Here is a 12,480-nt window from a genome sequence, read left to right as displayed (position 1 = left end):
AATAAACGCGCGCACGCGTCCGCGCACGCCCGGGACCGTGCTCCCGGTCGCAGGAACGCGACCACAAAAACACGCTCGCTGGGGAACACGAGCACGCGACGAGATCGCGCACATGGCGCACGCCTGCGCGTGTCAAATAAAGGACGCCAGGTGCGTGGACGGACGGACGGGCGGACGCATGGGTGGATGGAGCACTCTCCTGTACTCACCCGTGTCTGCCATGGCTACCCTCTCTCCTCCCGCGCCGACGGGCTGCCTGTGGGTGCCTTTCTCCGCCTATGGACGCGTGCGTGTGGGCAGCGTGCCTGTGCGTGCGTCTGTGCGTGTGTGCGTGTGTTTGGAGAGGAGCCCCCCCCCCTCCCTCTTCGGACCAGGCGCACCCCGGATCTCTGCTCCAGTCAGCTGATCAGCATGTCTATTGTCTCTCTGTCTTCTTCATCTCTCTCTCCCTCCCTCTCCCCTTCCTTCTTTCTCTCACCCCCCCCCCCTCTCTCTCTCTCTCTCTCTCTCTCCCCCCCTCTCTTCTTCCTCCCCTCTCGACCCGTGTTCCGCTGTTATTTCTAATTATTATTATTTCAAATGATTCCGTCCGGCCGTGAGCCCCCGCTCCCCTCTCTCTCCCTCTCTGCTTCTCTGTCTCTCTATTCTACTAATACGCTGCTAATCCCAAATCTTCCCAAAGCTCATCAGTCGACCATTACACCCCCCCCCACCCTCCCACCCCCTCGACGAATACACACCGAGACGCGGAATTCCATATCCACAGAACCACCGCACCAACTATTGGAGAAATACAAACTCAGTTATTTCGAAGAAGCATTATTTGCCCTCATAGCCACCACGCCGACGGGTGAATAGGCTCGATTCGTAGATGAAATCGAGGATTAAATTAACTACACGAGTTGTTTTTTTCTTCCTTTTTTCGTGACGAATGGAACGCCATGCGTTTCACTCTCATGTGTTTATTTTGCAGCCCCCCGAACTCAACCGGATGAAGGGGGACTTCTGTTTCTAATGTCGGTCCTGACCATCGGGTGTAAATAGGTCACAGTCGTTTTGACAAGAACGCCCGAGGACGGATAAGCATATCGGCCGTACCTTTATTTTATTACGTATTCCAGCTTGGAACGGGAGCTTGATTACAACAAAAACAAACAACAAGCGGAGCGCTGTCATGTCATAAAACATGGGCGTCAGGGCGCAAACGTTTCCCCGGATCAAGCAGTTTTGTAATCCCCAAAACTCTCCACTAGAGGGAGCCAAATGTCACCCTAAACGGTCAACCGTATGGCTGCGTTCCTGCCGTTTTGCATTCCAAACGACAGGGGGCGTTATTTCACTTTTTTTTTTTTTTTTTTTCTTTTTAATTGAATTTGATATTGAATTCAAAGGGCTTCGTTGACGTGGGATGGGGAAACATACGTTTTCATTTATCAGTCCAAAATGTTCTATATTTTAGATGCGTGACGTCACATCTTAGGGCCTGCGTCACTCTGAGGTCATCGTTACATGATGAGGTCATCTTTCAAAACATTAGCCGGGGCAAATGTCCAGGTTATCCAGCGATAAATCTATTTGAGGGTGACCCCTATATGACCTTGAGGGTGAACCTTGGGTTTTCAACAAGAATGCGGAACCAAATGTCTCCCGTATGTTAGGGCCTCAATTACCTCCAAGGCAGTCTAACGTATTAGTGGGAGCTGCGGGTTCAGTTCAGACCTGTGGTGCTGGCCTCTCAACCATACACACGATTATTATTATTTTTCTATCACCAGCTGGTTTGCAGCATAAACTCCATAGTAATATAGTCAAAACATCCTGTAGGATACATTAGAGGCATTAACTAAGTTCCTGTAGCCTGTAGCAGTGGTACTCAACGTGGGGTCCCGGGGTACTTCAAGAGGTTCGAGGGGGACCCCAGCACTAAATTATAAACAGTTAAACTTCACCATTATTTAATTTACAAGACGTTAGCGCCGTCAGAGAACGTGTAACAGTGACGGTTTCGATCGCAGTCTCAGCGTCAGTGCAGACGTGCGTGGAATTTTCGGACTAAGTCATATCTAACAATAAAAGCCTTCTCGGGTTGGGCCTCCCAGTGGCAAAATCTGATCAAAAATGGGGGTCCTGGCTTTGAAAGAGGTTGATACTAGCTGCGCCGCAGGGGGGGGGGGGGGGGGTCCGAGCCGCACGTCGTCCTTTGTCCGCGGTGCAAACTGTTCCGCGCAGCTCCTGCTGTCAGGGCTGTCGGTGCGGCAGCGGCTCTGTCCATAAATGGATGGCATTTCAGGCTGCGTTGCTGTGTGTGAGCCCCGCGTGGTGAGGACGCCAGCGAGGCAAACGTCTTATCTAATCTACTGGGGCACAGCCCAGATATTCCTCCTTTGCTGGAGATAACGTGTTCCACAAGTTGCAGTGCCCCGGCGGGCAAACACCAAATGTAATTATTGGACGAGACAATCTAATAGCCGTCAGTGTCTGGATAAGGCTCGGTGGCCTGGGACGCTCCTTTGAAATGTCTTATTTAACTAACTGCCCTCTTTTGGTTTATCAGTTCCACGAGACACGTAGTCGCTCAGCGCGCATCGACGACACGGGGCTCGGGTGTTGGTCAGCGAGAGAATGTTAATATTGCATTTAAAATGTGACACATTGCGTACCTTTACCAGAGCTTTACGCCACTGAACAGATGATGGCTGATTAGCCGCCGTAAGTCATTCAGTCTCCTGTTTGAGCTTAGAGTTCCATAGAGGAACACATCAACATGACACATGCTCTTAACCAAAGTGAGGAGGTTTCTGGCGGCAGACCCGGACACATTTTCATGAGTAAACGTCCGACGGCCGAGCACAAAATAACCCAACTGCCTATCTATTTAAAATGAAGCGTGTTTTATATGACCATTACTCTGCTACCAAGGATGGTAGCTTTCATGGTGCGACGGTAGTGGTTGTATTTTTTGACTTGGAAAGCTTCTACTCGCCATAAAACAATACTCGAGGTGATTTATTCAAACTGACTTTCGAAGCCAGGGTTAGGGTTAAGTGTGTGTGGGTGTGTGTGTGCGTGTGTGTCTGTGCGCGCACGCGTGTGTGTGTGTGTGTGTGTGTGTCGGTGTGCGTGCGGATATATGCCGTTTTAGGTGTCATGCCGTGCTGGTCAACCATTAGTTGTGGATGTATCGTTGTTTGCGTGCGGGCGCGCAAACACAACTATACACTTTAATTTTGATCCGTACGATAACATTGGAAAGCGTGTGTGCGTGTCTGGCGGAAGGTCGTTCCCCCAGAGTAAAAACTCTCGTATTCTGGCGACAGAGCGAGCACTTCATTAGCTAATGGCCTTGTTCGGAGGTAATGAATTCAGTCCGACCGTCTCAATGCAGCGTCGACAGGCTCTTCTCTCCTTTTCCCTTTGCTCCGTTTACTCTCCCCTCCTTTTAAATTTATTTTTTATTTTTTATTTTTTATGATTCCTCTGCCACGTCCGCTCGCTTCATCTGATCCACACGCGCTCGGGTGTTTGTTTCCTCCGTTGTTTAATTTCACCCGCGCTCTGTATTTCATCCTTCATCCACTGCGTGTCGGGGCTCGGAGCACGTGTCCGGCTGTGAGGGGAGAGAGCTTCCGCCGGACGTTCGGGAGGAGAGCTCGGGGGAAAGCCTGCCGTGAGTGGCCCCCGGCGACCGAGGAAAGGAGCCGTATCGACGTGATTCACTACGGATAAGTGGCCTTGACATCCCATATTAAGAAAACCTGAGAAAAAGCTCGCGCTCGCCGACCTCGGGCCCCTCGATGAGAACGTCCCTGCAGTTCCTCCTCCACACGTGGAGTCGATGATGCGTCACCCGCGTACCATTCCCACGGGAGGAAGGAGGAAACGGAGGCTTTTTTGGCTACTCGTGCATTGCATTTTGACTGTGTTCTCGTATTGTAGCGTGCACTTTCCTTCACAATTCCCCTCTTTTGTGTCGCGGCATTTACAGGCCCGGTGCTTGTATGTCAGTCTTATAATGCAAGTATTTACCCCTCGTCACGAGAATCCCTCTCACTTTCTCTGCTTTTGAAATTGGATGTCGTATTTGCATTGCATATTGCATGCATTTTGAGACAGCGGGGACAATCTAATTTGACAGTGTTGACCTGAGCACCGCGTCACTTTTGAAGAGGGAAGAAACTGTGTAAGAAAGGTGCCCATGTCAAAATCCACCGTAGGATACTGCTTGGGTCTGTCCTTTGAATTTCTAGAGTATCGATAAAAAAGATGGGTAAACTACCGTACACACTGTGGACCGCATCAAGGACCCGAGGCGAGATTCAAACCGTGTCCGGGGTCACAAACAGCGTTTCGCCCGAATTTACGCCCCGTAGAATATTGACCGCCATCAATTCGACTCCCGCCGGGTGTTTAGGTCCTCGCCGTCAAACTCTACGGACCAATCAAACACCTTCTACCTCGGAGGGACGCTGGACCCGAGACGACTCCCATCTGCGTCTTCTGCTCCCCGTCCTTTCTTTTTTTTTTTTTTTTTTGAACATTGAATCAATGCGGGTCTTTCTCCGTGTCACCTCGCGCGACCCCGGACAGCTGCGGACTGTGGCCCGGCGGTCGGGAGGGGGGGCCCCTCGGCCGGGAGGCCCTCGTCCACTCCCGCCCGAGACGTGCACACTCGAACGCGTGGGCACACACTCCTCTTTGTTGGTGGCCAACTGAGGCGTTCGCCCTCGTCAATAATTCAAAAGGTAAACACGGACAGCCACACAGAAGGGAGCACTCTGGTCTTAATGATATTACGGAAGAAGACGGCTGCTGTGGTTTTTGAGTGCATATTATTCATGGCGCGAATACGGAGGAGGGACCGTTTTTTTGGCTCGTCGTGACGCCTCTCCCTGGGCGTCTGTGTAAGAAAAACGTGTCAAGAGTTTAAATGGTCGGTTGGCATTTAATAATGTCATCGCCTCCATTAGACTGATGGGGGAGTGTGATTTGTGATCCGGCCCAGGGGGGGAACTGACGCCATCGAAATCCCCGCGCCAGAAAACTTTCCGTCCGTCCAAACCCTCTATTTCCAGCAGCCCGTTCCGCCCCCTACCTCTTCACCGAACGCCGTATCGCTCTCAACACCTTCCGCACATGATTCATCCTGCTACAGTCACGCTACAGTCACCACTCCCGATCCTCTCTCTCTCTCGCTCTCTCAAAATACCTGCGCTCAACTTAATCACGCCAACGTTTTCTTCCCGATCGAATTTGTCCTCCTTCTTCCTGTTTCCTCCCAGAGTTCTCATGGACTGGGATTTCTCCTCGATTTTCCTTCTCAGACTCATACTGTATTTTTCCCACCACTAGTGAGTCCCAAGTGATTCCTATTTCTACTCACCTTTCCAGCTCTCTCATCTGGAATTGTGATTATGAATTGATATCCGAGATCCCAGGTCCTATTAGGTAAAACAATCTAACACAGATGTTCCCCATTTCGTGTGTGTGTGTGTGTGTGTATATATATATATATATATATATATATATAAAACCTTGTTCTGTTCTTGTTTACACTATACTCTAGGTTAAATTTATTGAAATAAAAAAAAAATTCAGCCTTCACTGATGTAAAAATTGCATTTTCACGAGCATTTGTGGCCATTTTGGCGGGATTTTTGGCGGAAGCATTTAAGGCGTCATTCTGTATCGATCTTTTTTCTTTTAGCAAATGTTTGTTTCCTCACCCCTATGTTAATGAAACAGTCCCGAATGTCTAAAGTAAAGATATAATAATTTCACAAAAATACTAAAGGGGGTTAGAGTTGGAAGTGTTTTAGTACAATCCCTTGTGTGTTCTTAACCGGCCTCCTTCTCTTTCTGATTCCCTGGCTCCACAGTGTGCATGCCTTTCCTTATGTTTAGCTGTTTGAGTTCATAGTCCACACCCTTCTAAAGGACCCGCACACGGTTGCACATTTGGTGATCACCTTGTCCTTCTTGGGTGGGAGAAACCGCGGGGGGGTGAGCAGCACTCTTATATAGGTGTGTGTGTGTGTGTGGCTCACAGAGGGAAACCAATAGATGAAAATTAGAGTCACGTATTTTTAGAGACACAGCACTATTCATGTAATTTGATCTACTCCAGAGACACCGTGGATCCCGTGTCCTCTGAGTCCTTCCGTTTGGCTACAACTACGCGAAACGAGTTGACCACGCAATCTTTTAATTGAAAAAAGAAACGAGTGTGGTTGTTGATTTATTGCTCACTTCAGTCCTCAGTGAGCGGCTTGTTTGCAGCATCTCTATTTATCTCTGGTTGCTTGTTGATATTTTTGGGCAAAGATACAATTATTTATCTGGCACGCCCTCTGTAATACCTGTGCTTCTCAAGGAAAGTATTTGCTGTGCATGTGGCTGAATTTAGATTCATTACAATTGTCATCTGAGATAAAAAAAAAAAAAACCCCAAACAAACAAACATTTAATTGGTTGTAAAAGAAAATGTGTTAAAATGATAAAAGTCAGAATCGAAATTGCATATGTTTGAATCACTGTCGTGATAAAAGCGGTTGAACGATGTTTTATGTAGATATTTTGAAACTCAGACAGGTAGCCGCATATTTAATGTGAGAAAATGTGAAACGGGGAGTTCATACGGGGACGGGGGTTAAAACCGCTTCGTTAGCTGCGGCTAATGCTGCTAAAACAGTGTGTGACTCTCCCACAAAAGAGAGACCACCCAAAAGTCTCGAGTGGGTCGTTCTTTTGTTATTCTTTTTTTTGTTTGCTCTTGTGTGTGTGTGCCTAAGGTGTTGGTGCACGCATAAGCGCGCGAGTCTGAAAGCAAGAAAATGGTTCAGAGTTCAAAGTTCATCTGAGGCCACCGCTGGCTCTTTCCCAAACCCTATAAGAGCGCATCTGAAGGTTCCCACTGGCATGTGACTGGACAAAAGTTAGTGTTAGTTGGTGAAAGAAAACGCGTTCACAAACCTGTCCATATATCATCTCTATTGCAGCGGTCTGTCCCGATATATAGCCTAAAGTCTCTCTCACACATACACAAATATATATGAAAAATGTCTTTCTCAGTTTGCCAGTCAAATGTAATCCATGCAAAATTGGCTTCACTCCTCTGTGTAGCAGTGATGGACTCACGCTGCATAAAAAAAAAAGCATAACACGGGGCTGGCAACTACACACTCAGAATCGCGGGGGATTAACTGGTCGTGGCAGAATAACAAGCAAAATATTTGCCCAGCACTGAGACAGGCAAGAACCTGCAAAGACAGAAATTAGAACGAGAGAGAGAGACAGAGAGACCCGTTGCCATTATCTTGAAACATCCTGCCTCAGGGTGATTACTGTCTATGCACGTTCTTCTATAATGCACTGTAATAAAAATGTTATTGCAAAAGACACTAAATTACAAAGTCAACTATCGCAAGGGGCCGAGGGTTTTTAAGGCTGACAGCCTTAAAGCAATCCAATGTCAATCAATATTTTGCAAATTCAGCTCAATTGCTAGTTTCTAGAACAGCGGTTTTCAACACGGGGGTCCGGGGACTCCCACTGCCGGGGGGTTCATCAAGAGGTTCCAAAAATCATCGAAAGCTGAACTTCACCTTAGTTTCATTTCATTTCGGACGTCAGTACCGTTAGAGATCTGCCGTGATTTGTTTGGCCGTTTCTGTTCGGGTCATAGTTTCAGAGTTAGTTTCGGGTGGTGCGTTTGAACTAAATCGTACGTAACTACGAAAATCTTAGCGGATTGGGGTGGCAGAGTAAAGACCCCAGTTTGATACGCGTGGAGAATCACCGCTCTGTACTCGACGGCAGATGGTTCATTGTGAATCCTTTGCTTTTATCTTTCTGGTTCGAGCGTGGACTCGGAAGGAGCCTCCTGTCACTCACAAACGGACTGCTGTTGTGACTCGCCCTCCCGTACATTTTCACCGAACGTCGAGTTGCCAGAGGCCAACCACGTCGGAAGGCACTGTAAAAAATAGCGCTCTACATTAGATCAAAATACATTAAAAAGCTATAATGGTATGGCATTCTGGGAAACCCAACTTATTATTGCTCCTTATTTTGTTAGAATATAAAATCCACCGTATTACTAAGTGGTGCCCACATATGATTCGATTCGATGACATACTGAACATACACAATACGTTAATAAAAGTAGAAAACATAAAAGAGAAAATGGCCACAATAATTCAATAACGACTCAAAGAGAAGGATTAACAACGTCAGTCCAGAATTTGGAGTGCAGAGCTGTGCAACAGTCCATTCTTATCTGTAATTTGCTCCCGCAGTGGCAACGCTGGGCAGATGTTCGACCTGCAGCTCTGCTCCCCAAAGACAAGCACCCGTTTCACTTTACGTTCTGGCGTTAGTGCGTGATACGACTGTCGTAATATGCTAAACATGTAAACCTGCTTTACGGCAACCAATGGCGCCGCACATGGGAGTGCGGTGACATAATGTCGTGGCGAGAGCAAATCGCACAGTGTTTCATACGTAACGGAATTCTGACGAAACAATAGGAAGTTGTGTCTTTATATATATATATATATATATTACATAGTCAACAACGGTGTTGGTATTTCGTCGATATGGCAGTGCAAGGCGGGCACGCTTTTCAGCAGAAGGTCAGCCGTATGTTGAGCAGGGCGAAGGGGAAGCCTCTGTTAAAACCCAACAAGGCGCTGGTTCTGAAGGACGCGGTGGCCGACCGCAAGGTGAAGAAAGGAGGTGAGACCCCCCCGCGTGTTCTCCGGCGGTCGCCTGTCGCCCATGTCGCCGGCGGCCCGCCGCGGTGTGTTGCGTCCCAGCTGTTCGCGCTCGCTGGGCTTTGCGTCGTGGCTCCCCGGGAGCGACAACACGCCAGAGCGGGCGGCGGAACGTCGCAAACAAACAACGGGGTTTTATTCCGATTCCGATTCCTTTCAGCTTCTCGCACTCGTTTCTGGTTGGATTCATAAACAGCTTCTCGTGCACTTAAACCCGAGGCGGCGCGTCCGCTTCGGTCGCTTCCAGCCGCTCGTCGCTTTGGACAAAAGCGCCTGCCGAGTGAACGCGCGTAAATGTAAGTCGTGATCGTTGTTTCCTCATATGCGTACGAAGGCGCGTCAGAATCCGCGTCCGTTTATTTGGCCAGTTACATTTTCCGCATACAGGGAATTGGTCTCGGTCAGGGGCTGGTGCTTTGTTGTACAGGAACAAGCAGCGTAAAAGCTTAACAGTATATAAAATTAAATGTACAGGATATACAAAATGTAATTCTGTGCACTGGATATTTGGGCTGCGTGGCAGTGTGGTTGCTAGTACTGGTATTGGGTGTAAGAGAAATTGGAATATTTCTCTACAGATGAATACATGGATAACTATGCAGAAATATACTCCAAATCTGCAGTGTTGCAAATGTGAATGAATTGGAAATCATTTCAATTGCAATCACTAATAACCTTGGGAGTTAAGAAAATAAAAGAGTTGTGTTAAGTGATGGTGGCCGGACTACCCGTCACTGTATTAGCAGTTAATGATACCTTTATCCCAATTTTAATTTTCTTTTGCTTTTTAAAATTCTATAAGTTGATGCTATATGGTGCTCTAGAATAAAGGGTCTGTGTAGCTTTAAAGTAAAACATCTGATTCCTTAAGGTATTGTTGTTCTTACATTACCTTTCACATTTACTATTTATAAGATAACACTTCGTAATCCCTGAGGTGAAATTCACGGTATGTGTACAAACCAGTACATTTACTTTTTATTTATGTCTCTCAAGATTTATGTCTGACACTGAAGCAATAAACTACTTTGGTTTTGCCATTTGGCATTGAACGCGACGGACTGTTCGCATATCGATCACTTCTGATGGTACTGAAATGTGATCCTTCACTCAAGTAAATATTGGGATGGTCACGGATGCAATAGCGGGGAAATTACATTAAATGGGCAAAGTGAATAATGTTAATAATATTAGCAATAGTGCTACTTCACTTATCCCTGTGAGGGAATTGGCATTTCACATGGTAACCTTCCCACACAGGTCAGTTACAGGACAATGTCCCCAAACCTTGTTGTGTCTTGCTTGCGCACAGCTGTTGGGCAGAAGCTGGACACCCAAATATTTATAATATCACAAGAATAACCTGGAGTTATTTATTCAGGCATAATTATATGTAACGCACGTCCTCTAGTACCTACTCTGAGTGTGATGTCAAGTGCTACCGGCAGAACTATTCTTTGTTTTTTTTTTATTGGCTTCATTAGTGGGCGGTTGAATGAATGTAAACATTATGTCCAGAGCATAAGTAGCTGTTTGGTGATGTGTTTTTTTTTTTTGTTTGTTTTTTTTTTAACCACAGAGGCAACATGCATCACAGAGATGTCTGCCATGATGGCCTGCTGGAAAAACAGCAACTTTGTCGATGCCATGTGCTCCAACGAAATGAACGCTTTCTACGTCTGTGTCGAAAAGGCTCAGGTAGGAATCACACCGCAGTGGGAACGAGCCGCGGTTCGTTCTAATCTCATAACAACTCTCTGCTCGGGTGAAGCTCGGCTCTCTTGGTTTGCTGATTAAGCCTTGAATGCCAGGAGGCTGGGAAAATGTAATTAGGGCGACTAACATAATACTGCAGTCATTTCCTGGTCAGGGAGGAGTCACAACAAAACTTCCTGGGCATGGGACTCACTCACTCACTCACTCACTCACTCACTCACTCACTCACTCACTCACTCACTCACTCACTGACGCACACGCTCTCTCACCGTTCCTTACTTAGTTCCAAAACACATCGATTTTCCCTGCAGGACCACGCCTTGCCTTTCCTCTTCCACCTTCCCGCGCTCTTTGCATTCGTTCTGCATCCGCTGAGGGGATTTGGTTACTGGTTGAATGTACATTGCGACCCAGGATGCCCGAGCCGCCCCGCTATGAACGATTAATCAGGTTTTTTAAGATGTTCTAATCAGTTTGGTGTGGGTGTTACGTGGAAGCTACTGAGTAGAGGTGCTGCATTTGCATCTTGTATTTGTGTTCAAATCCAGTATGTTCAGTACAAATGAGCTAATATTCCTCTCATTATTGTTTTCCCTTTGATATACAGGCTGACATGAAAGCCAGATCAGGAGAGAGAGGCATTCACGGGGGACGTTTGCACCCTAAACAAGCCACAACGCTGCTGAAGAGATTTCCCAACCAGCGAAAGGAAGTCTAGGATTTTTTAAATGTATTTATTTTCAATTTAAGTCTAGGATTTTCTTTCTGCAGACTTGGATGTTATTTGGCCTTGGAATGTGCAGATAAGACGAAAATAAAGGGCGAGGCTTTATTGTGACAATGCACAGGCATCAAGCAGCCAAGAAGCAACCTGTCTGGGGTGTTCAGGTTTTTAATTTATGTTTCCATAACACCAGACATTCACAGTTCAATTAAACATCAGGCAAAGTTGTAACATGTCACTGTTATGTGTTTAAAAATTCCCCCAATAAATATCATAAAATATTTGTAAATTACATGTTTTGGATTTTTGTATTTGCAATATTACTGAAAACCCAATTTAAGCCTGGTATCAGACATATCACATACCATTATCGCTATCTGCTACTGAAATGTACCTTAAAGTACCTCCATCTCTAATTTAATCTCCTGGGAATGCAGGTTATTTTTGCTAATACTAATCCTGATTAAAATATAAAATTAATGGTTAATCTTACTTGTGTTTTGAAAGAGTTTGTGCTCATTCGGTTTCAGGCCGGCTCAGCGCGGCCGTCACGAACAGCGCGGACGTGAGATTAGTGGAATGGAAATACCTCTTGTATTTCACTCGTCTCCTAGCTGTGAGACCATTATTAGTGACAAGTTGCGTACGTGGGTTATTTTGTTTTTTTTAATTTTTATATAGATCATAATCTTCATGAAACTTGAGATGTCAGGCTAATGCAACCACACCACAAATCGTTATCAGCCTATCAGACAGATACTACGTTACACAGAGCTCCAATAAACAAGAGCCCTCTGTCATTATCCAATTTTTATGCTATATATAGTCTCCAACAATTGCCTGGAATTAATTTAGTTCCATCTAAAGTGCAGTGGATTATTTATCATCAAGCCCAGACAGGTCTTTTTTGGGCGGGGTTGTCAAGGCCATAAAATGCCAAATTGTAAAGAATTTTTTTTTTTCTTTTACATTTTACCCTTGACGCTTGTATCGGCTTCCCAATGCACAGCAGATGGGACCGTGTTATGTCTTCTGCTCTGGAAAAGGATCGTGTGCACCGACGTCTGAATGAGGTATTTTGGTCACGTCCCTGTTTGGCTGCTCCTCCATTAAACAAAAAAAACTCCAGCCTCCCCAGACCAATCATTTCCCTGCCGGTCTTATCACTTCCTCTGCAACGTCGGGACGAGAGAGGAAGCCGTTCCCTGTAGTCAGCATTGACGTAAATACACGTTTTAGAAACTTGACTTCCAACAAAGCAGCTTTCCA

At 46.3% G+C, this 12,480-nt stretch overlaps 2 protein-coding genes across 2 annotated transcripts in view; one reads left to right on the top strand and one right to left on the bottom strand.

Annotated features, from left to right (window-relative positions):
- Nucleotides 1-329, bottom strand: part of LOC307242282 (rap1 GTPase-GDP dissociation stimulator 1) — a 20,182-nt gene extending 19,853 nt beyond the window's left edge. Inside the window, exon 1 of the mRNA XM_080016678.1 lies at nt 210-329. Within this exon, the coding sequence (XP_079872804.1) occupies nt 210-222 (13 nt within the window). The 5' untranslated portion in view covers nt 223-329. The remainder of the gene's footprint in view (nt 1-209) is intronic.
- Nucleotides 330-8,419: 8,090 nt separating this feature from the next.
- On the top strand, nt 8,420-11,503 carry chchd1 (coiled-coil-helix-coiled-coil-helix domain containing 1). Its single transcript, XM_080016271.1, has 3 exons — nt 8,420-8,733; nt 10,351-10,469; nt 11,095-11,503. The coding sequence occupies exons 1-3, from the start codon at nt 8,595-8,597 to the stop codon at nt 11,203-11,205; spliced, it is 369 nt and encodes a 122-aa protein (XP_079872397.1). The 5' UTR covers nt 8,420-8,594; the 3' UTR covers nt 11,206-11,503.
- Nucleotides 11,504-12,480: the final 977 nt, after the last annotated feature.

Source organism: Zeus faber (genome assembly GCF_960531495.2).
Source record: "Zeus faber genome assembly, chromosome: 16".
NCBI lineage: Eukaryota > Metazoa > Chordata > Actinopteri > Zeiformes > Zeidae > Zeus > Zeus faber.
The sequence above is the reverse complement of the archived record's forward strand: the minus strand, read 5'-3'. Positions and strand labels throughout refer to the sequence as shown.

Coding starts and splice junctions, on each gene's coding strand:
- chchd1 (XM_080016271.1), top strand. CDS start 8,595: ATGGCAGTGCAAGGCGGGCACGCTTTTCAGCAGAAGGTCAGCCGTATG. Junction 8,734..10,350: donor CCGCAAGGTGAAGAAAGGAG/GTGAGACCCCCC, acceptor TTTTAACCACAG/AGGCAACATGCATCACAGAG. Junction 10,470..11,094: donor TCTGTGTCGAAAAGGCTCAG/GTAGGAATCACA, acceptor TTTGATATACAG/GCTGACATGAAAGCCAGATC.